Source organism: Phacochoerus africanus, chromosome 11 (genome assembly GCF_016906955.1).
Source record: "Phacochoerus africanus isolate WHEZ1 chromosome 11, ROS_Pafr_v1, whole genome shotgun sequence".
NCBI classification, from domain to species: Eukaryota; Metazoa; Chordata; class Mammalia; order Artiodactyla; family Suidae; genus Phacochoerus; species Phacochoerus africanus.
In genome coordinates, this window is record NC_062554.1 from 84,273,344 (window position 1) to 84,298,017 (window position 24,674).

Below are 24,674 nucleotides of genomic sequence, written 5' to 3' on the forward strand. Positions count from 1 at the left end.
TTTCATATTTAGTGCAGGCAAAACCATCCTTTATACCCTAGAGGACAAGACCAGTGCGCCCCACACTACAGTTCATTCTCTTTTCTGATGTACTAAGAAAATCTAGAGCAGGAAATCAACAGCACCACTACTGCTATTTGCCCTCTGGATTACTTTTGGAAAGGAAAAATAAAATCAGCCAAAGACTATTATTTAGAGAATTCTATATTTAGCAACTTTGAGGTCTTCAAGGAAGGGTCCTATATTAATGTATTACAGAATACTTTTTCTTTAGAGAAATGTTTGATTTTTAGTGATTTTCAGTTCTTCATTTTCTTAAACGCAATTATGAAGATATGGAAAAACATCTTGAATCAACTCTGCTTATAATCAATAAAGCAGATACGTCAAATGGCTCTTTTAGCATGAGGAGAATATCAGCTGTACAATATTCCAATGAGATTTTTTAACTGTCAGCAGATCAGAAATTTAGAATGATACTGGATTCAAAATAAAGGAATAGAGATAGGACTGGAATTAAACATATTTTTTAGTTGCCAGGCAATATAATTTTTTAAGGTTGAGTAATGCATTAATCCCCTATAGGAATAAGCAGACTATTATTTTCCATAGTTTTATAAGCCAAATTTTGATATTTTTGGCTTAGAACAATGGAGCAAGCCCCCATTCCTTCAAAAATTTTCCACATTCTCTTTAATATTAACACAGTGGAATGACTGAGTATTTTTGGTAGTTTATTTGTATTTCATTCTGAGATTTATAAAGAGTGAAACTACTCTAAGATATTTATGATTTAATGTCCTGCATGTGAAAATTTAAAAACATAATTCCATTAAACCTATCAATATCTCTCATAATTAGAAAGAGCCTAACAAACAATGAATTCTTCATGTCTTGGAGCTCAAGTTTAAGGTATTATTCATACTGTGTGAACAGAAATCCTAGAATTAAAAGGCCTTTATATCTTTTAATCAAATAATTGAGAGATGTAAGTTACTCAGGCCTCAAATATACTAATATTAGTGGTCACCTCCACATCTGTAAATAACCAAATCCATACCTGTGGGTAGAAAATCAGCTTTTCTATTGCAGTTCTGCACAGAGCACACCAGTATGACACTAATTTGCAGCTACAGGCATACTTTGTTTAAAAGTATCACAAATTCTGATAACCAATATAATTACAAATTTATTGATAAAAAGGCAATTAGAAATATTCAATTTTTTAATAAATGGAATGAAATAAGAATTCTCAGCTTATAGCCAAATCTGCTAAAGTCAAGCAAAAGAAATTTCTACAATAATCTTTAAAATATCTGAATGGCATAACAGAAAATTTATTTTTAAAGGAAAAAAAATGTGCAAGTGTTTTTAAGGCACAACCACTGTCAATAACTGCACAGTGCAGGCATCCTTAAAGTAGTGACAGATTAGTATAAGGAAGGCAGTGAGAAGCCTGGGTACTGTAATGGCATGTTCCAGTCGCTAGGCTATTGGCAGACACAAAACAACTTACTGTTTTTTTCCTGCTTTTTAGGGCTGCACTGGTGGCATATGAATTTCACAGGTTAGGGGCTGAATTGGAGCTATACCTGTCGGCCTATACCACAGCCACAGCAATGTAGGATCTGAACCTCACCTGCAATCTACACCACAGCTCATGGCAACACCAGATCCTTAACCACTGAGCGAGGCCAGGAATCAAACCCGCATCCTCACGGATACTAGTCAGGTTCATTACCACTGAGCCACAACAGGAACTCTTCAACTTGCTGTCTTGATCTCCCCAAGTACACACTTGGTCCTTTCAGTACCTTCTTTCTGAAAGCTATCCTTCATCTGTCTATCTATCTGAGTTAAGAGGTTTATAAACCTTGAAGTGAAGAAAAATTTACTTCGAATAAAAATTTTAATTTGGATCAAGTATGTTTTGCTTTAGAATTTTTAGCAGTGTGTTTGTTAAAACAGATATCAACCACTGCTATTTGTGCTCACAGAGCTGACAATTATCCATAAAGGAAGACATTAATTAATTAATTTATTTATTGTCTTTTTGCCATTTCTTGGGCCGCTCCCTCGGCATATGGAGGTTCCCAGGCTAGGGGTCTAATCGGAGCTGTAGGCGCTGCCCTACACCACACCAACACGGGATCTGAGCCGCGTCTGCAACCTACACCACAGCTCACGGCAACACCGGATCCTTAACCCACTGAGCAAGGACAGGGATCGAATCCGCAACCTCATGATTCCTAGTCAGATTCGTTAACCACTGAGCCACGACGGGAACTCCCCATAAAGGAAGAAATTTATGAGATAATTGCTCTGTTATTGAGATATAAATTCCTTAATTAAAAATAAAGGATGAACACAAACTTTAAATAAAATAACAATGCATCTCCTTTTTAAGTTTAATTTGGAGATATACTTGAGTTTTCTTTTTTATTTCCTTTTTATCTTTTTTGTTCTATGATTTTTCGAGGACTTTAATATTTGGCTTCTTTGTTCTGCCTCTTACTTAACTGTACTTCCCTAGTGAATTCCTAGTTAAAATACATGTGCATTTACTTTAAAGAAACTTATTTATTTTGATTGAGATAAACAAAAATAAAACCTAGGTCTGAAATTCTCTAAAATTAAATACACAAGCAAATAAAAAACAAAAAGCCCTCAGTGATGGATGCTTTACTTCTGATCCTTTACCAACACCCTGCCTTTCTAATAAAAGCTCTTTTATAAGGATCAATTACTGCTTGATTTAAAATAGAAAATGAAATAATCTAAAGATAAAACAACTATAGGCCCAATTCAGTCAGGGGCCTCAGGGCTCCAGATTCCTAGCCTTTCCTCTTCAAATTCCCTAGGAGCCCACAATTCAGGCTTTCTACTTAAGAAGTTTCCAAAGGCCTTACAAAGTTTATTCTTGGCTTCAGCTCTGCACTTTTACTGAACGTCAAGGTCTGAGGTTTGTTTGAATTTCTGCTCTGTGGAGATCAGCTAGACTTTCTAGCAGGTGTGAAGACCCCATGGCTCCTTCTGTTGCATCTCATTTCCACTTATTAATACTTTATCTTGGAGGATGAAGCAAAAGTGACTTTTGTGTTTCCTGGCAGTCTCCTGCTTCAAAGAACTTAATAGTGATTTGTTTATTTCGGAGGAAATGGAGACCAGTCAGTGATGACAGATTTATTAGTTAAGTGGACATCTCGCACAGAAAAACCTTTTCTTACAGTTCAGGCTTTCCTCTAAGCACACTCTAAATGTTCAAGACAATGTTATACTTTTGGCAAATCAAACCCATGTGATTCAGTATAGTCGAATTTGTGATATGACTTCCTCCACACACATTTCCAGAATAACTTAGAGAAAGGAAAATGGGCAAAGAAAGTGAATATTACCTAAACTAAGAAGAAAAAAGTATTCTAATGAATTAGTAACACTGAATATGTTTTGGAAAATAACTGAAGGAATATCAAAACAAAAAGCAAGGAAACAAGAATTCAGAAAGAATACTTGCAACACAGGGAAATCCTCAAACTCCAGATCATGAAGTAATTTCAGGTATAACAACACTATAGATTTAATTCTTATATTAATCACTGATACAATATATTTTAATGTTTAAATTTTCACAGTAAATGTGAAAATCAGACATTAACTCCAAAATGGTTCGACCTATTCCTTCTCAACGAATGACCAATTTTACCAGGAAGAAAATATCATGCAAGGCAGACACTGGGATCTCATCAATGGAATTCTATCCCTTCCAGATTCAATAATCAAAGAATCAGCTGATTAACACTCAGTAGTCACTCAAATCAAATACACAGCGGTAATTAAATGATAATATTGCCAGTCTAGGAAAGTATAAAGTAGATAGCATGTATTATCAACACTCTTACTATAGAAAGTGAATAGCTGAAAAACCCCTAAAAAGAAAAGTTTCAACCATTTGACATCTTAATAAGTGGAGTTAAATTTTCAAACATATTATAGAAATAAAAAAAGGCTGCTGAGTAAGAAATTATTTGCCAAAGTTTGGCATACATTATTTTAGGAGTGCTATTCTCTGAGCCTTAATTTTCTCATCTTTAAGAATGAAAGACGCCTTGACAAATTCTAGAATCTCTTCCAATTCTAATATTCTGTAAAAGTGTTTGAATATCTGAAGAATGTTCTCTTAATTTTTTTGCCAAGCCTGAGGCATGTGAAAGTTCCCAGGCCAGGGACTGAACCTGTGTCTCAGCAGTGACGTGGGCTGATGCAATGACAACACCGGATCCTTACATGTTGTGCCACCAGGGAACTCCCTGCAAAATATTCTTAACGGTCTTCAGGAAAGTCTGAACAGCTTTCAAGATAAAGATAGAAATGCCAGGAAGACTGAAGAGGAGAAACTAGGAAGGACTAAGAGTCATGTCACTTGTTTCAAAGTTTTCATCTAAATTCTGACCTTGATATATGGCAGAGCTAATAACATCACAGATATGCCCAGAAATGTACTCCACAATGTCTTCCATGGGCCTGATCCTCTCCTGCCTTCTCAGGATAGCACAATACAGCATATATATTTAATCAGTCAGCCAAATAAGTTACCTTTCACTGTGATTTTATCAAATGATGTCCTGTGAATAAAATTTCTGCATTACAAAATTTAGCTATCTACAATCAATTATCACCCCACAAACCTTGATCTATAAGACATAGGAATGCTTAAATTATGAATAAGAACACCCTAGGAACAAATTTTGTACATGACTCCAGGAACCCCAAACCTGCTTTGCACTTCATATCTTCATTATTTCACCTAGGACCCAAGGGTGATTTGATCCAAGTCACAGTTTAATAGAAGTTCATGTACTCATGGCTGCAGAAGGGAGAGGTAAGAAGTGAGAGGATTTGAGACTCTTGTTATGCATTTTCTGAACCCTTCCTGGATCTCTCCGGATATTTTCATCACCTTTGTTATGTTATCATTTCTGCTATCATATTGTTATATCCAGTTGTTTCCATGTTTGCCTTCCCTATGCTATGCTTACTCTTCCAGAAACCTCAAGGTGTTCTATTCATCTTGAGTATGCATAGCACAGAAAGTACCCATTTAGTGAATTATGTCTGAGTTTGAATTGTGATGCTACTGAGATACTTATGGCACTGGTGTGCATGTGCTCTGTGTTTCTGGGGGCAGAGGATGGATAGGCTCTAATATGATAAAGGTTACCATTTATCTAAATGGTCTTTCTCTGAGTTACTTGTTTTTAAGGAATTAAGCTTCATCAAAAATACTGTTAATAGGTGATGCAAAATGAAGTGTAATTCTATTAGAACTTATAAAATGAGAAATTTCTTGTTTTGTTTTTAATGTTAGAGGAAGGGAAGAGAAAATGTGAGAAAGTATTTATATCTGATCTGAGAAGAGCATGACTACCTCATGAAGCAAATCCCTTAATACTAGTGATACTTAGGATTCTTGTGTTAAGTAGCCCCTTCCTCCTTCAGCACTGCTTTAGGACACAGTTAATTATGGAACATCTTTATTCCATCTATTTTGAATAACATATTTAAATTTCCCACTGGTTTATTTTGGCTTGCTCACAACCTGACTTTTCATGGTAAAACCATTCACTTTGGAAATCACCTCTTTCTACTGCGTACTAATATCCACTCAACTACTCTACTGCATTTAACTAACATACTTTCATTAGTGATGCTTTTTTAAAAATAGAGATGCTTTTCCTATGTAGACTATTTCTTCTAAATGATTTTTATAAAAATATAATCCCTTATCTCTATTACTTGGGAAAAGTACCCTCTTTTTATTTGGGAAATATAGTATTTATCCATCTAAAGTAAAAAAAAAAAAAATGCCATTAGTAACATGGATTATGACATCCACACATTTACACACAACAGGCCATCAACATCATATGGGCAAATTTTTAAATATAAAAGTAGACTCATAAAATTTTGCTCACTGAATACTACTAAAATATTTTCCCTACTTTTCTCCTACATTGCCAATAAAACTTTATTACAAATTACATTTGGTCTGGCTTGATTCTGTTCCAAAACCTCTCAAAAAACAAGGAGAGTTGCCTAAACACTTACGTATGTTAGGCCCAGTGCTTTAATGTATATATGTGGAACTTGTGTAACTAAGTCTGAATACAATCATTAACATTTTTCTATATTTTCCTATTTGAATGTACACTCTCAACTAGTAAATTCTAACATGAATGTATCCAGTGATAGATTTGTTTACTGTGAAGTGTTAGTATTGCCTTCTCTCCCACAAATTGCTAGCAGTGCAATCAATTAGTTACCAATTAATCTCTATTAAAAATGAATCCACTGATGAATAGTCCTTCTTCCCACATATTCAAAACTCTGCGGTTGTGGCAGCTTAATTGTGTAATGTATGGCCACAGCCAAACAGGCCCAGATGGTTCTCAGTGCAGATGTGAGACTCCCCATACTTCACTTTTCCTTGCATTTGCTCTTCTCTAATGCCAAGATGAATATTTTATCCTCGTTTTCTTCCTAAAAAGTTAAAAATCTTCTCTAATAGTCTCCTCTGTTTGTCAGCTACCTGACTTGCAATTCTTTAATTCATACCAGGGAGACTATAAAAGACCAAATCTTTTGAGAGGAATTAAAAGTTAATAATTCTTTGTCATTAATTGCCACTGTCTGATTCTATTAAGTTTTCATACTTCTCCCCTGGAAAATCTAGCCTAATTCCTGGCATGTTCCCCACCCTTTCCCAGAAAAATGTTCTCCTCCCTATTCCTCAAGAGGCCTGGAAGAATCTCCCTAGTTGACCCTGCATTTTTGATTATGTTTTCATTGTTTGCCTTCCTACTTCCAAAATTCTATTATTTTTTACATTCACATTCATTATTGTGTTGCATTTTACTTCATTTTAATTCTGTTTTTATAATTCAACAACTTAGTATGTCTGATTTTATTTTTTGTTTTGATAACTGCCCAAATCTCATGCCTATACATTGTGTTTAATTAACAATTATTTTAAGATACACTTTGGTCTTTTTAAAACTATGAATGTATTTATGTTAGTGAACATTTGGTTGAGTAAAGAAAACATTTATCCAAAAAAATAATGCTCTTTAATTTTAGTTTTAGATATGCTTCAACTTTTACAGATATAGTTTTAACAGTTTTTGGCTTTGTGTGGTATTTGAATGCTAATAATCTCTTTCTCCACTTGAGAAGATTCCCACCCTTGATGACTCATTCAGTTGCTGAAGAGTAAGAAATTTGTCTTTTTGTCTAGAAATGCTTTTCAACTGGACTTTCCAGCAGATTGAAGTGTTCTATATCTGCACTGTTCACTACATTATCCAGTAGCTTACACATGGCTAGTGAGTATTTGGAATGTGTTTACTGATTTGTAGGAACTGGTTTTTAAATTTTAATTAAAATTTATTTCTATATAGCTAGTGGTTACCATACTACCCAGCAAAGAAGAGTATTATGATTATTAATGATAAACACAGATATACAAAAGACCATTTCTAATAAATACTGAGCAACATGTCTAACTTGCTTTCCATGTGCAGAAAAGAGTAAGATTTAGAATACAGAGTCCCTACCTCTCATAACTTTTCAGTCTAGAAACAAGAATATTCTATTGGTAGTTCTCAGTCTTGGCTATACACTAGAATCACTTGAGAGCTTTTCAAAATATCAATGTTCAGATGCAATAATAAAATATCTGAGGTTACTGTCAAAGTAATTCAGACAAGGTAAGAATAGTGGGATGGTATAAATGAGTTAAGATTTGCCATGTGTCGACATATATTGAACATTATGGGCACCTGAAGGTTCATTATACTATTATCTCTATTCTTCCGATGTTGTAATTTTCCATTATAAAAAAAATTAAAATTCTAGCTCCACTCTAGATTAACTTAATCATAAGCTATGAGGCATGAGAATTGTTTAAGAGTGCCCAGATCATTCCAGTGTAACATGAGTGTTGACAGTTATTGGTCTAAATAAAGTAATCTTAATGATACCACATTAATGAAAAGGGCCAAGAACATGAAAAATTGGAAAGTTATTTTTCTTTACGAATTGAAGGAATTGTTAAAATAGAATTAGTATCAGAGTCATGGATAACAGATTTTTAAAAAATTGTCAAGATGTTTTGTGCTATGGATTAATTTTACCTCTTTTACAGAAGTGCCAACTCATGTAAGTAGTCTATTGCAAACGTTCTTTTCACAAAATAGTCCATGCGATGTGCGACTCAGCTCAGAACCACAAGCGAGATGGGTTTTTTAGCTTGCCTGTGTTCTCTTTCCTTACTAGTCAGCCCACTCATGTGTGGTCACTTGGTGTTGGGGATCAGCATTCTCTAATCGCATATCATTGTTTGAATCTGGTTAACCAGTCATACTTAAAGCAGAATGATAGGGGCTGAGGCATCATGGATTGAATCAGCATCACTGTATCAAAGTACTCAGAAAGGTATTTTTCATTTTTTTTAATTCAGTCTACTTAAAAACTTTCAAGATAATCTTCTTTTTCATATCACCAAGAACTTGTGCCACAATCCAACACTACAAAACAGATTAATCAATACTCCGTATTTTCCCAATGACCTGATAATTTCAAGCTTAATTTAATGTTTTGGCTTTGTTAGACTTTTTAAGTACTAAGATTACCTGACTATATGTAATGTACGAAAGCTCAACAATTCATAGAATAACTGCACAGAATGTTTACAGAGTTCATGTCTCATCCCCAAATAATAGAATGAGGCATTTCTATACCTTAATTAACAAGAAGTTGGGCTTAACAATCATGAAATTTTTGAAAATATAGGCATTATACCTTTTTAAATGTAGATGATTTCTGCTAATTTATAATAAAGTTTCTAATAAATGCATATTTTTGTCCTGGCTAACTCACAAACATGCTGTGTATCAAATTTTTTTTTTTCATTTTAGAAAGCATCCATAAAATCATTCTGAGACAAACACAAATAATTACTTAGTGGATATTCATTAAACTGTTTTATGGATGTCCCAACAAACTTCTGAATTTGCCCAACTGCTAGAACTCTGAAACCAAGAGTCTGAGAAAACCCTGATCCAGAAAACTCATTCAACATTGGCTTAGTGTTTCCTATGCCACAAATGGTATTTATCAAGCACTTCTGTGCACCTATCCCTATGCTGGATACTACACTAAAAGAAAAAGAAAACACTGACTTTATCTTTAAGAATAAATGTAATTCAGATCAAAGACTAGAATACAAAAGAATTCATTTATAAAACAGAAACAAACTCACAGATTTCAAAACCAATCTTATGGTTAGCATAAGTGAAACCACTGAGAGGAGGGAGGTAATACGAGGGCGGGAATAACATATACATACTACTGTATAAAATAGATGATTAACAAGAACCTACTGTACAGCAGAGGAAAATCAACTCAATAGTTTGTAATAACCTATATGGGAAAAAATACATATATTTATATGCATTACTGATTCACTCTGCTGTACACCAGAAACTAATACAACATTGCAGGTCAACTATACTCCAATAAAATTTAAAAAAAAATCAAAGACTAGAGACATGTGAAATAGAAACTACAAACAGAACCATGAAGCAAAATGTAACCGTGTTGTTATGTAGTATATAGACATTAATGTGGTAATGGAAATGCGATGATTAGCTTTGGGTAGTATTGACCTCAGAAGGTGTCACAAGCTGTATTTTAATAAAAACAATAAATATATATTGGAAAAAGATATTACATGTAATGAGATCAAAATACAAAATAAATCTGGCAGGCAGCATAAACACACACACAGTTAAATCTGAATTAAGATTAGTGGATTTTATCAACATCAATTCCCGATTAAGTTTTTATATTATAATAATAACACTGGAGAAAACTAAGTAAAGAGTGTTGAGATCCCTCTGTATTACATCTTACAACTATATATGATTGTACAATTTTCTCAAAATAAAAAGCCTCTTAAAAAGAGGTAGACTAAGTTTATTGATGAAATAGTTATTAAAATAAAAGCAAAATCAGTAGCAGCAAAACTGGTCCAGCTGGTCAACAAAGCCTTTAATGGCTGAGTTGGGAGATTGTGGATGAAATCCCATTAATATATAGCCCTAAATTCTTATCAAAATAAATAAGATAGTAAATAATAAGTAGCATGTCTTGACAAATGGAAGAGGCACAAAATCTTTTGGGAAAATTCTTAAATGCAACTATGATTACATATATTTAGGTACCTATATTAGAAAGTATAGGGACACGGTTTTAAAAAACATTTAGCATTGTGTTCCAAAGACTAAAGGAAGAGATCACTTTGCCAGAAAAGCACTGTTCTAAATATATCTATCAAATAATATATATACAAATACATATGAGATTATATTAATATTTAATTACATGTAATATCTAATATACTATGTATTAGATATATATGATATTAAATAAAATGTAATTGCACATAAGATGCAGTACATGTAAAATCAAGTAGTATATCATTGAGGGACATTAGCCACTTCATGCATATACATCAAAACCTATAATTAAACATTTATATTGAAACTGTAGGATACTTTTAGTTTAGTGTATAATTCCAAGAAGAGGGATGACTGAGTCAAAATAATACTGTATGTCGAATATAAGACTTTGTCAGGGAAGAATGAATAGAGGTAAAGATGTTCAGAAGACAGAGCTGTATCAGAACTCCTGTGAGAAAACTAAATTAAATGCAAGAAAGATCAAAGTAGGAATACAATAAAAAATTACAGGACAGATTTGGGCAGAGCTGTGTAGAAAAAGGCAATATGAGTGATTTCTGAATTTAAGTCTAGTAGAAAAGGAGAAATTTTTAATTGAGACCACTAATATGAAGGGATTTTGAATATAAATTAAAATTAACTCTATAGAAGAGGAATTATTTTTTATTTTAGAAATAGAGGTGGGTTTAGACAAAAGAGGAAAAAAATTCTTGGAAGAACCAAGTGTACATTTGATGTTTAATTTTGTGTTTTGAGGTTCTAGGAAGAACTAAGGATATGCAATCATGTGAGGTCACTGTAACAGTATTCCAGAGATTATGTGGTTCATTGTATTGGAGAGAAGCAAGCAGATGGGTCTGGTGTTTACAGATTGTGAGGAAGATGGGTGTCAGCTGATCAGGTGGAGAAGAAACAAGGAAGGCATGTCTGGACAGTAGAGGCAGAAAAAAAATGGCCGATCATTAACATTTTTTAGTATCTTCTGGGCAAAAATGTTGTATTCAATTAAAAAAATAAGATCAATATTTATTTTAAAATGGAGTTAAAATTAATGACTTAAGGCAAGGGAAAGATGCTTGGTGTCTACTTGTAGCTATTTATTACTTTCAACACAAAATAAACATACATTATAAAGTCCAATTAAGCAAAATGTACTAGTTTCACATTAAACTTTTTAAACAGGAAATAGATTCTTCAATTCACAAATGGCTACCCAAAATATGAATACATTTACATATTTACTACTTACAACACAGCCCAAAATATGAATCCATTTACGTATTTACTACTTACAACACAGCACGAAATATGAATCCATTTACGTATTTACTACTTACAATACAGCAAAGTCTTCCTGCACGTTAGCATAATAATAATAATTATGGTTTATTGTATGAGGTGTCAAAAACATGCAGACTCAATGGTAATCCACAGAAAGAACTACATCATCAGAAAATTTAAATTTAAAAAAGAATAACTGTGTTTATATTTATAAAATGAGAACGAAAAATAACTGAGGTAATCACAAATTCAGATTCAGAGAGAGGTAGTTTATACCCAGGTAAAGCATTTTGTCAAATTCCATTTTATTCACTCAAAAGCAGTAGCCAACATTTTAAATGATGCTGAAATCTATTTTTATTGGGACAACTAAAACCTTAAGGTTTCAAAATGTGTTATGAGATCCTCCTTTTAAGGACACTAGGCTGAAGTCAGGGTATGGAAGTTCAGCTGCCACTGCTTGGCTGACCCGACAAACATTACTTAACTTCTCTGGGTACATTCTCCCAAGTAGAAAATACATACAATGAACTGGGTGATACCTTGGGTATCCTCTAGCGTCTTGGTAATTCTGATTCTAATCATCTGTTGAAATATTATAGGCTATAAGTCATTTAAAAAATTGACAAATCAAGCCTACTCTGACAGAGGTGGTGCAGCTGGCCCTTTCTCGTCACTGCCGCATGTTACTGAACGTTTAACGTTTTGTTCTTCCTGTACCTCTCTCCTTACTACTTCCCAGCCCTCCCAGTATCTAGCAGAGAAACAATCACTAGTCTTTTGAAATTCTTTTATTTTAGGGGATAAACTGCTGTCAATCTAAGAACTTCGAAAGGGCTTTAGTGTTCTAGACATTTAGCATTTTAATGCAGTATTTGATTCTAATATTTATTCAAAAGTAACTGTAACAGATCCATAATAATAATATAAAATTTCTCTGAAATACATTTCTGAATTTCTCACGTTAAACTATGGGCATAGAAGAGGTAAGTAAGCTCAATAGAGTGAAATCAACCAATCACCCAGGACCTGCAACCTGGGCAAGCTTTGCTTTCTCTTGCCTCACCCTAACCAAGAATTTCCAAGAATTTACTAAATATAAATAAACATACAAATAAATAATTGTTTTCTTTGAAAAAAGAAGTTACTATCATAAAATTGTTTCATGTACTTTATGTGGTATATAATACATTTTTAGTTTTTTGTGGTATTTATATATCTGCCATTCATGAAGTCTCCAATTGGAACCACTCAAAATAACAAGAGGCTATAATATGTAAATTCGCTCAGCAATGAACTTTATAAAGCAGCACAAAAATGTCATGTCCAACCTCTTAGTTAACAGTGGCAACAGAGACCTAAAATTTCATTGTCATATTTAAAGTTCTTTGCTTTAAATTCTGTTCCCTCTTGATTAAATGACTCTGTACATTCCTCTTGAAAACAGGTATTTAATGAAGTGGAAGGAGACACTTGAGAAGGGTTAGGAGATGTTCAAGCAAAAGAGGCTATGGAATGAGAATCTTAAGGGTAATTAAGTGAAGACAACTTGAGTATCTTACACAGCTTGCTTTAGAACTTACCCTACATTTCAGGAAAATGGCATGTGACTCACAGTTCTGGGGACAGTTGCAGATTATTTTAAATAGCAGTCTTTCAGGCAAGCATCACTTCCTACAGTGCTATTAGCAGTAAAATACAAATAAACAGGCAACATAAGACAAGATTGTTTTCAGATGGTGCATGTCCCCAACACAGCTGCACCTACACTGATAGATGATAAAACATAATAACACTTACCGAGCCTGACAGTGTTCTAAGTGCTTTATGTTTATTAACTCACTTAAATTTTTAGGAAACTACAGAACAGAGAAGTTAAATCACAGTAGGAGGCAAAGGGAACTGTTGTATTCTCCCAGATCTACTTGACATTTTCTCTTCTGAGGCCTGTGTTTCTTTACATTGACTTCTATGGATTTTATCCATGGATACCGTGTGATATGCTTTTCTGTTTTCTGATTACATCTGGGAGTCTTCTACTAGTGGGAGGCAATAGAAGAAGGCTGGCAGGCATGAAGACAGGCTACTGCATGATATCTGAGATTAGCTACATCTTTCACCTGAGATCCCAATTTTGCTAGAAGGCTTCTGTCCTTCCACTCTCCCTGGATTCTGGATTCTTGTAAAAGTTTCCTCTATTTGCCCCCTCTGGTTTAAAAGTGCTAATGTTTTCCACTTACAGGCAGACCCTGGGTGATTCCCCATCCTGCTGCTTTCTGACATAGTGCCCACCATCAAAGAGTCATCATCAACCTCTCTTTAGTTATCCCTTTGAGTGTGCCATGTATTTTCTTGTCTGATAAGATGACAAAGATATAAGATATATTCTTGGTGACTTATCAACTATTCAGTAAAAAATGCAAAAAAAAGGGTGTTGCTGTTTCTTTTTATTTTCCCAAACATCTAGGTATCCAAGAAAAAATTTGGCGAAGCTCTACTTCTAGGAACAAAGAATAGTTCTGGAGGAAGAGGCATCCATAATTTCCTGAATTTTGAAGGTAAATATTCAAAGGATGGTAATCTTGGAAATGTGTGCAGCAGTAGGCTGCTGAATTTGGATGACCAGCTTCTAGCTTTCCTGTCATTTCAATCTCTTAATAGTTTACATCAACATGCTCAGTTTAAGGCATCCTGACCCATTTATAAAACAAATAAGAAAAATGAAGTAAACTTAGCCTGTAGTTGGAGAGATTTTCATTGTTGAAGGCAGTAAGCACATGGAAAACCTATTTTACTTTTGAAAAATGTTAAATAAGATAAAAATCACTTAATTTCATTCTACCCAATTGTGAGTAAAGCTCTCTTTAGATGGTTCTTAAAATGTGAAAGCCATTAGCTAAATTACTGGCATCTTACAAAATCAAAGCTACATTTTATCAATTTAGCTCCAAGTTTTTGATGGCACGATTCTATTTTCCCAAACCATGTGTTTTAACTATCAAAATAAAATCAATCATTTGTGAAACTGACTTGTTATTCATGGTTTATTTTGTAAGAGTCACTGTCCATTTTATGCATTTTTCTTTAACTAGTAAGAATACACCTCCATTTAGTTTGTTAGTTTTTCAGGAGGCTCAGTATACTCATCCAAAAGCTTTCAGTGCAGTCCAGCAAGTTGTAAGAAGCCACCTCTACAGACACCAAAAGTACTTCACCACTACAGTTGCAAATAACCATCATTTGCAAAAATAAGTTTTTATTTGGGTGTCATTTCTGGCAAAGCTTTAAGGCTGTATTTGCAAAGAGCAAAATTCTCAGCCTTTAAAATTCTACTGGCATTCAGCAACCCAAGCTGGACCCTCCTCTAGGTTTCCACAGAGTCTGAGAGAAACATGACTTCATCTTAATCATTTTCCTGCCCACAGTCATGTACGATAACTGGGAGTTTTTTTTCTTAGAGCATTATGGAAATCTCTTGAAGTGCATAGAAAATAATGAGCTAGAGGAAGAGAAAAACGAAAGAAAACAAAAACTGCAGGGAGTTGGCAGATTTGTTTCATGACTATCATTGATTACCAGCTTCAGGCTGTTGGGCTCTCCACACAGCTATATATGCTTCAAGCGTAATATTTTATTTGGTAACTGAAACATGTAATATTATATTATGGTCTTTAATATGGATACTTTAGTTCAGAGAATTTGTTATCAAGAAATTAAATCTGAATTCTATCTATTAGTGTGTACATATCTTGGTATAAGTAGATTATTTTAAAATGTGCTTTACATATAGCTGCCATGTTCTAGTTGATTTACCACCTTCTGTGTTTTTTTTAAACCATTAACCTTTCCACTAAAATACAATAGAAACTAAAAATTATAACAAATATCTTATATTCATAATTTCAATCGATATAGTCTATCCAAGCTTCAAAAAACATTATATAATTTCAGAAAGAAGGCTTATTAAAACAAACACTATGACATTTAGATACATTTGAAACATTCTAATTGAGTTGTCTGAAATTTTGAAGAGCAACAATTTCTGAATTTAAAACTTTCAATAAAACGCCAATGTTTTCACTACTAGGAGTTATTACTCACTCTACTTATATTTCCAGTAAAAGTAAAAACGCCAAGGATGTAAGAATTAAGTTACCAAAATCCTCGAATATTTTGGAAATATTAAACATTTAAGGAAATGCTAACTTTGAAAATTAGCATAGCAATACTATCATTCAAGTTGAAGATCCAATTTATTAATTTTAAATCTATATAGTATAGGGGAGCACAGTGGTTATTTTTGAAAGAACTTTCCTCATACAAACCCTTTCCAAAAATGTATTCGTACTAATATAGATTTTGCCTTATTTTTCTTATTCATATACGCATGGAAGACATAAGAAAGTATGCAGAAAATTTTAGAGCTTTATGAAAATCAATATTCCAATACATAGTAAAAAATTTATAGATGGTGACATGTGTAAATTCAGAAATATTATATTGCTGTGGAAAATGTGACACTATGAATGAAAGTTTTGTGAATAAAGGGACAATTTTAATTATATATTTAAAATTATAAATGAGGAAAATCGATAATTGACCCAATCACATATGAATGTATATTTTTAGCAAGTAATTTGCAGTTAATTTAGTAAGAAACATTTCAAAAGGTTTTAAATAGAAATATTTACTCTGAAATATGAAAACAATATCTGAAATTTACACAAATGGATTAATTATTTATTATTTTGAATCATAAAATACTATGTAACACCATTTTCTTAAAGGGAAAATAAATTCCTTACATTGTCATAATGTAACTGGAAAATCATTAGAGAAAAGGGCATCCAATTTAAATTAATTCTGTCTCAACACAGGTAATGCAAATTGAAGGCTGAGACCTAAAATGAATTTTACCATTGGAAGTTGTACTCCACAAGAGTAATGCAAGGTCTTCTTTGGTTGGATTTTGAACCTCACTGATATGTAAGTTAGGAGTAGTGCAGGGAATGAGTGTTGCAACTAATTTTTCTTTATTATGTTACTCCATCTCTACTTGAGGGTTTCAGTTTGATCCCATTATTCCAAGAAATAATCATAAAAGCGTCATAATAAAAATATGAAAAATGTTGTGTTTAATTTTCTTTGCAACCTTTATGAAAAGCTTATTATTGATAACTAAACCAAATTAATGACTAACTCACAGAAATAAGTTACAACAATAAAATGTTTTTATGTTTAAATATGAAAAATATGAAATATGTCTAATACAATTTCTAATTTATGGGTTGGTCTTGGTTTGTGTTTTATTTATTTTTTAATTGTAACCATTGGAATCATTCAGCAATACAATAATCTAAGAAATGTAATTTAGCTGGCTACTCAATAATTAATCCTTATTTTATGATTACAATCAAGGTGGGGGGAATTCTATTCCTGATAATTTTACTTCATGCACTAATATATTTCCCCACAAATTTATTATTATAAAAGATAATATGGCAAAAGCACAAAAGAGTTGAGAGATAAATCATCCACAATTATTAACAAATATTAGTTAAGGAACTCCTGTATTTTATTTTCTAATATTTTTTTTACCCTTATCATTTACCACTGATAAATGTTTATAGTAATTATAGAAATGCTTGGGACAAAACATGCTCTGCAATATTAAAAATAAATTAAGGAAGTGAACATGGTCTAAAACTAAAATACACTACAGTCATATTGGTTATGCTCATTTTAAATGAAAATATAAAAAGCACTCACATTTTTATTTTGCTTCTGGCTGCCATTTTTAATATAATAAATTAATGAAATTGCCCAGCACACATATATATTTTAATATAGTGAATAAAACTAGCATCATTACTAAGCCAAATACACGTATTAGGTTTACATGTGGGGACTTTTTTGGGGCATAACTCAGCTACTAATTCCTCCATAGGTTATTTCTTTTAAAAAAAAAGTAAATTCTTCCACAAACTATGGAATTAGTCTCCCAAATTTCTCTGACTCTTGGCTATTTTATTTTTGTTTAAAATTAATTTCTTAGACTGTTTAGGTCTTATAATAAAGTATATTTTATAAATTCCAACTCTGTGATGAAGGGTCTATGTTTTCAAACACAGGGAAAACAAGGTAATGCTTAAAATATTTTTTTCAGTTTATTTGTGGATATCAGCTTACAGTGTGTCAACACGATGGTTTCCATCGATAATTACGGTAAACAAAGATTAAAATTTTAAATATTTGGTAAAGGGTTTTTTTACCCAAATAAAAGTCTTGCGTTTAATGATTTTTATTTTCAAATAATCTATAAAGATAAAGACAGCTACAGAGAATTAGAAACTATTCCAATATTTATTTGCATTCTTCCTTCCATCCATTGCTGACTTGCAACAATACAGCACCTTAATTCTAAAGGAATGGCTGCTCTTAGCTTTTGAGTGTAATCATTAGAAAACACTCATGTAGGGCAATAGTACTTAGAATTTTTTTTTAATGTCAGGTCATTGTTTAAAAATTTTCACACCTAAATTAATCTACCACTCCAAGAAAAAGACTGAAAATGGTACATTTTTTATTCCACATATTTGAGGCATTTAATTTGTTCAATATTCTATAATCATCGAGATCCAATAGACTGAATTTTTAATTCTAAAGCAAATGCTCAAAAGTCAAGATCCAGTAACACAGAGATGAATAATAAAATGACTTTTTTCTTTCAGAAAACATGATGATTGAAATATCTAGAAAAAGGTATAATACTAGAGTTAGGGTGGGGTATTTAATCTCCAACCTATTAACGTAATACTTGCTTGTCATTCTGAAGAGCCAGGTATATAGACAGACATAATTTGACAACAGATATTTTATGATCTTGCAGATATAACAAAAATATTTACAATTTTACAAGAATCTAGTATGATTCAAAACCTTGTAAAAGCCAAACCCCTAATCACCCCCTTACTTTTTTATATAATTTTGAATTTTTATAAAATATGTACTTATATTCAGCCAAGTAATTTGAATGGAAAATATTTACATATTTATATTGTATATTGCCTGCATAAAATTGAAGTTAAACTGATTAATGTATTTTGCTTACATTAACTGAAAGTAGGCAATTTATACCTATTACTACAATGCATGGTGAACAATCAAAGGTAACTGAAGCCAAGTAATTCACACTATTTATTGACTTTTTTTTCAGAATCACCTGTTTTGTTCAGATTGTTTTAAGTACAGTTGTAAAGTTTTGATTTTTAAGAGTCCTTTGATGGCGTGGCAAATGTTGGCTTTGCTAATAATGCTGGAAAGCATAGCAGGTTCAAAGTTGCAGATATGTTTAACATGTAAAAATAGTGTGTTTTTCTATTAAACTTCATTGTTCTCAATTGTCAATAAACTATAGTGGAAGCCTAAAGTCCATAAATATTTGCTTCTAGACCCTTAAGCTTCTTCAGTTTGTATATGTGCATTTTCATGTGTGTCTAGGAAGAGGAATGCATGTAAAAGCACATTGGAAAATGTTACATATTGTAGTTTTAGCATCATTACCATGAATAAAAATTTGGGTAGTTTTCCAGTATTTTCCAGTGCTTACAGTTCCATTTGAATTTCATATGGTCATATACACATATACATACAATCTGGGAATGAAATGCAAAGATATAGAATTTTGTATCCTATTGGTTCCACCTTTCTCCAAGGTTCATGTACTATGTTTTCTCTCAACTAGAAATATGTGGCAATTATAAACTGCCAAACGAAATATAAATGGTGTCTGTTACTCATGAAATGAGTTCTGTCTAATTCAATTTTAAAATTTGAAAAGTTCAGAAATTTATTTATTTTTTGGAAATAACTGAAACATTAAAACTATGCTAGAAGCAATGAGAGATAAATGTACTAACGATATACCAGAATTATAGTGATTTTCTATGTTCCTTTAGTTTCTGCTAGGTCAAGATGCCCTTATAATACTTTGAAATGAAATACCTCGGAACATAAATTATGGAAGCCCAAATGCAATACTGTCTCAGGAAAAGGATACCTTGTATTTATATCTACCTAAAGATCTAACAAATATTAATTAATAAAATAGTGAATTTGGCAAATTAAATTTTATTTTCAGAGTATACATATATTTAACTAGAAGCTGGGGTATTTCCTTTAGATAGTCAAAAGTTCTTTCAAAATATTCAATCAGAAAAAAAAAAAAAAGTTCATTCTAACTCCCCAGTGATTTTACCCTTGGTGATAACTAACTGTATTTCCCACTCAAGATGTAATATAGTAATACTTTATGTAGCTGATAAAAACTTCTGTTTATTTTTCCAATACTTTAATTATCACCTTCACCATGTATATGGTTACTTCTCTCCAAAGAAGGGTAGCACTATTAATATTAACAACTTTCTTGTTATTAAAATAATTGAAGGGAACCAGTTCTTAGATCACACCTCTTAGATCCCACTTTCCTTATTTCTCCTCAGCCAAAATAACGTATCTTTATGAAAATATCAATTTTCCCCATGAAACTTAAGTGCATTGGTTCAGTTGAGGAAGCATAAGAAACCTCTCTCACATAGTTTCTCACAACAGAAAGTAAAATGAACAGTAAGAGCTTCTGGTAATTGCAAAAGTGACGGTGACCACCCTGAACTCTGATCTTATTCCAGAAAAGTTACATCTGTATCAAAAGCTGATTCTATAAAATGATCACTATATTCTAAAACTGACTTTTGTTTTCCAATGAAGATGAAAACCTCTTGCTATGATTAACCTTTTTAACCCTCTGTCTAAGGAACGCTTCACTTATGGTTAGTAAAAACCATTTAAAAAAATGAGTGATACTGCTGGTAACTTTCTTGGATCTAAATCAGTTTGTGATGAGGCATTAGAAGTTCATTCCTGACCTTGGAATGCAAAAATTAGATTTTGAGTTTGTGATAGAAGAATCCATCCCATACTAACGCTGAAGAATAATTGATACCACTGCTCCAAAAGAACATGAAATACGCGGCTCAATCACTGTCTTTCATGTGAGATCTTACCTAAAGCATTATAAAGGATAAACAATTTCCAATCCTGCAAACTAATATCTACAATTATCTCCCAGGACTGTTAAACCCATTCCACAAAGAAAGAAAATACGTAAGTATTACATTAAACAAACGAGAGTTTACACAAAGATGAAACGAAGGTTGCGTTTCAGCTACAGAAGAAAACTCACAACTTCCCTAAAGGTAAAGCATCTTTTAACAATTTCCTAAGAATACAGATAGGTAAGGGCTTTGAACAGTCTCCCGCAAAACTGTTCTCTCCGTATTGCTAAAATTTAGCTGGCAGCCTGTAACTTCAGGCATCCGCGTTCAGTAAGGTTCCCCTTTTGCGTGGCAGCTCCTTATCTTTACTTGGATCTACCTCTCCCGTGCGCACCCTCGAATACTAGCGGTAACTGGGTTGCTGCTGTTTGTTTCCCAGTTCTTGTTTCGGATAATACTCCACTGGTTGGGGATTTTCCTGTCCACTTCTGAAACTTAAATTCTCTCTTGGGTTAACATCACAAGAACACAGCACTATTAATCCTCTTTTCTCTATGGTCTAAACATGTATTTAGTTATTCTGACACATTCTTTAAAATCTTCTGAATTCCTAGATTATGCCCTCTCCCCTAAGAAAGGGTATTTTTTTTTTTTTTTTACCATTTGGAATAGGGTGCTATTTAAAGAACTCTGAAATCAGAATTAAAAAAAAAAAAACTAAAACTTTTTTTCTCATATGCTCTGCCAAGTTCCACTGCAAGTTCCAAATATTGTGCAATAATTTGGAAATCCAGTTAACGATGGGAAAAATCGAGCCACTCAGAGTTGGGAACTTACAAGGGAAAAGTCAAGGAAAGGCACCAGCACGCACGCCCAGCGGGCGCTGTCTTCCAGGGTGCACTTTCCTCCCCATCACTCAGATGGAAGGTCACGCTTTGCAATCGATTTCACATACTTGTCACTTGTCCTTTTTTCTCAACCCTCTGGTAAACTAGTTTGAATCTTGGATAGTTTAGCGCAGTTGGCTGCAGCTTTGCCCTAGGAGAAACACGTGCCCTCAAATAAAAGGACCAAAGCAGCCTCGCGGAATTTGGCAGCAGGGAGCCAGAGAGTAAAAGACCTGTACAGTACAGCCTGCCGCCTCATTCTAGGGCAAGGATCTTCCCTGTCATCTCTCCGCCCCCTTCGCGGAGGGTGCCGGCGCGCCCTTACCTGAGCTATCGCTTTTCCTCTTGCCCCCGCTTCTCTTCTCCGCCTCCGCGGGTGACAACGCCTGACGGCCGTAGTCCCCTGGCGGGCACGCGGCCCCGGTCGGGGTGCTGGAGCCCAAGCTGGAAGAGTTGGAACACAGGACCGGTGGACTGCTTCCCAGCTCCGGGGGCCCTCCCGAGTCCGGCTGGAGGCAGAGGCTGTGCCGAGCCGCACTCGGGGGGGAGGACATCTGCGGGAGGTGCCAGTTGGTTTGCAGAGCTTGGTGCTGCTGCTGCTGGTGGTGATGGTGGTGATGGTGATGGTGGTGGTGGTGCCCCCTGTGATGCTGGCTGGCAAACATGCCCTCCTCGTTGGGGTATCCTGCGATTATGCAAGACGAGGAAGAAGTGGAGAGCTCAGGGTAGGACATATGGTCAGATCTTCCATGGAGGGCGAGAGAGGACTGGGAGAACGGGTGCAAGCCTTGCGCGGTGGCGTGAGGGCTGCGCAGGCAGCCAAAGAGCGGGTGTTCCATAGCATGCACGTCTCGGGTTCCAGGCAGAAGACTTCACGACGGTTCCAAGCGCCACCACCCTCTGTCACTTGTCACTGGAAACCGTGTGACTTTTCCCCCTCCCAAAGCAATAGCCGCCCGAGTTTCTGCAGAGCTCGGATAATCCCGGTCCTGAGCCCTAGCGGCCAGTCTCCTTTACATATAAACACTCGGACCTGGAGGAGCTTCCCTCTGAGCTACTCAGATGTCAAGAGTGGGAGAGGTTGAAGCCAAAAGAAGGTGGTCCCAGAGAACTGCATTCAGGGGGAAATGGCTCTGAGAGGTTATAAATAGAGTGTAACGTGAGCTGGGGGCTGGCTTAGGAGCCCAGTGCTGACCACATGCAAACTCCCTCCAAAACTCCCTCTCAGTCCGCGCCTTGCGCTCCCAGTTCCACTTCCTATCGCCGGCTGGACGCACGCAGCGTGTCCACGCCCGCCCACCCCTGCCAGACTTGCAAGACTGTAAGCTACCCGCCGGTCTCCTAAACCCGAGCCTAGGGCAGCAGCCGTTCACCTTTCCGCCCGGTGGGCCCAGACGCGCCGCAGCGCCCGCCTGCCCCAAGCTCTCACCCAGGGTCAGAACTGCTCAAGTCTCTCTTGAAAGATGCCTTGTCACTGCCACTTGGGTACCGTCACCTGCAGGAAAGCTAGGGGTGCGCCTAGTTCTGGAGGTGCACGAAAAGAGCAGTGGGATTCAGGAAAAAGATGTGCGCTAGCTTGGAGCGCACTCAGATAAATTTCTCCAACTTCGCATCAACTGAGGCCCAGGACTCAGTGGCGCTTCTAGCTTTTATGGCTAGTGTCTATGCGTGGGTTGTTCTTGGGTTCGGACGCCGTATCCGAGGTTGCTGGGAAGTGTCCCACCGACAAGAAAGGCCCATTCTCCAGTACCGCGAGGAGCCTGTTGGGGCGAAGGAACGCATGAGGCGGTGACAGCTGCAGATGTACAGACCCTGGGCATCCTCACCTGTGGTGCCAGGAGGGTCTCTTCCTCTGCTTTCCTCAAACGGCCAACCCCTCTGCCTTCCTGGTCCCACTCCATTTCTTTGTCACTTGTCCCCCAAGAAGAACTTTTCCTGGGTCAGGAATATGCCCAAGCGATTTCGTCCCGGTCACATGAGATGTGCATGTTTTACGCACATTTCCAGTCTTTCCCCTCAGGAACTAGCCCACTTACCCTTGTTTCCCTCCAGAAATCCATCCTCTCTTCCCCTCAAAAATACATCAGCTAATCACACCCATCACCTCCTCCCCCCGCCCCCCGCCATGGTTCCATTTACTGAAAAATATTACACTTCGGTACCCCTTAAAGTTCATTAAACCTGGTACCTTGGGTCTCCCTGGTTACAATCTTGCATTATAGAAAATTAGTAGAAAACTTGCCACCAGTGAATTAATGCGAGCAGCTGCTGGGCTTTGATACTGCCACATGCTTGAGGGGCGACGCTGTCTGCTGGGGGCCAAATCGTTTACACAAGGCAAGTGTGCCGGCCTCGCATAATGAGCTGCAGGAGCAGAGTCCTGCCTAGGACTTGTAGCATCCGGAGAATATCTGCGCTCACCTATCTCGCCTGAGATCCCAAATATACCACCAGCAGCGTCGCCCTGTTATTTTCATTGTCTCAGGTGTCTAGAGGACGGCGGGGACCAAGTCTTTGATGTTGTTAATGGGATTAATGGGGACAGCAAACTGGGACAGCCATCTGGTTTGAATTAGGAAAGAGTATTGATTAATCTTTGAGAAGTGTCACCAAGGCAGAACCTTTTCCATAGCCTTGTCCCTCAGGCTTCAGCTTGACCATCTCCCTTTTCTTTTAAGTGGCCCTGTAGAATAGTGTCTTCGCAATAAACCTTTACATCCGTGTGAAAGTTCGAATTGTTTTCCAGTGCTCAGAGGTGGGATGGGGTGGGGGTGATCAGGAATTCTGAGATTTGTAAGCGCGGCTTTCTTTAACGGAAATTGAGCCCTATTTTGAGGGAAATTAGTTTTGCAGACTTCGTTTAAAAAAAAAAAAAAAAGCTAAAACTTTTGTTCACCAGCTGCTCAACTTTCCAGTCTGGGTCTGAGCTGGAACCTGCTGCAAGCGTTTGACGGTAAGGCTTTCTTTGCCGTTATGTTTTGGGAATCTAATATTGTTTTAGACTTGGAAAGGGGGTGTTCTTCACCTTGCACGTTTCTAAGGGTTTTAAGCACTTGCAGGATGGCGTCCAGGGCTTAGATCTTCAGAATGTTTCTTCCTGCCACTCCCCAAGCCCTCAGCTCTTTCAGGATAAAAAGGAGGGGATATATTCTAAT

General features: G+C 35.5%; 1 protein-coding gene across 1 annotated transcript in view; it reads right to left on the reverse strand.

Moving 5' to 3' along the window:
• Positions 1-22,728, reverse strand: part of MEOX2 (mesenchyme homeobox 2) — a 66,147-nt gene extending 43,419 nt beyond the window's left edge. Inside the window, exon 1 of the mRNA XM_047753543.1 lies at positions 21,845-22,728. Coding sequence (XP_047609499.1) covers positions 21,845-22,358 — 514 coding nt within the window. The 5' untranslated portion in view covers positions 22,359-22,728. The remainder of the gene's footprint in view (positions 1-21,844) is intronic.
• Positions 22,729-24,674: the final 1,946 nt, after the last annotated feature.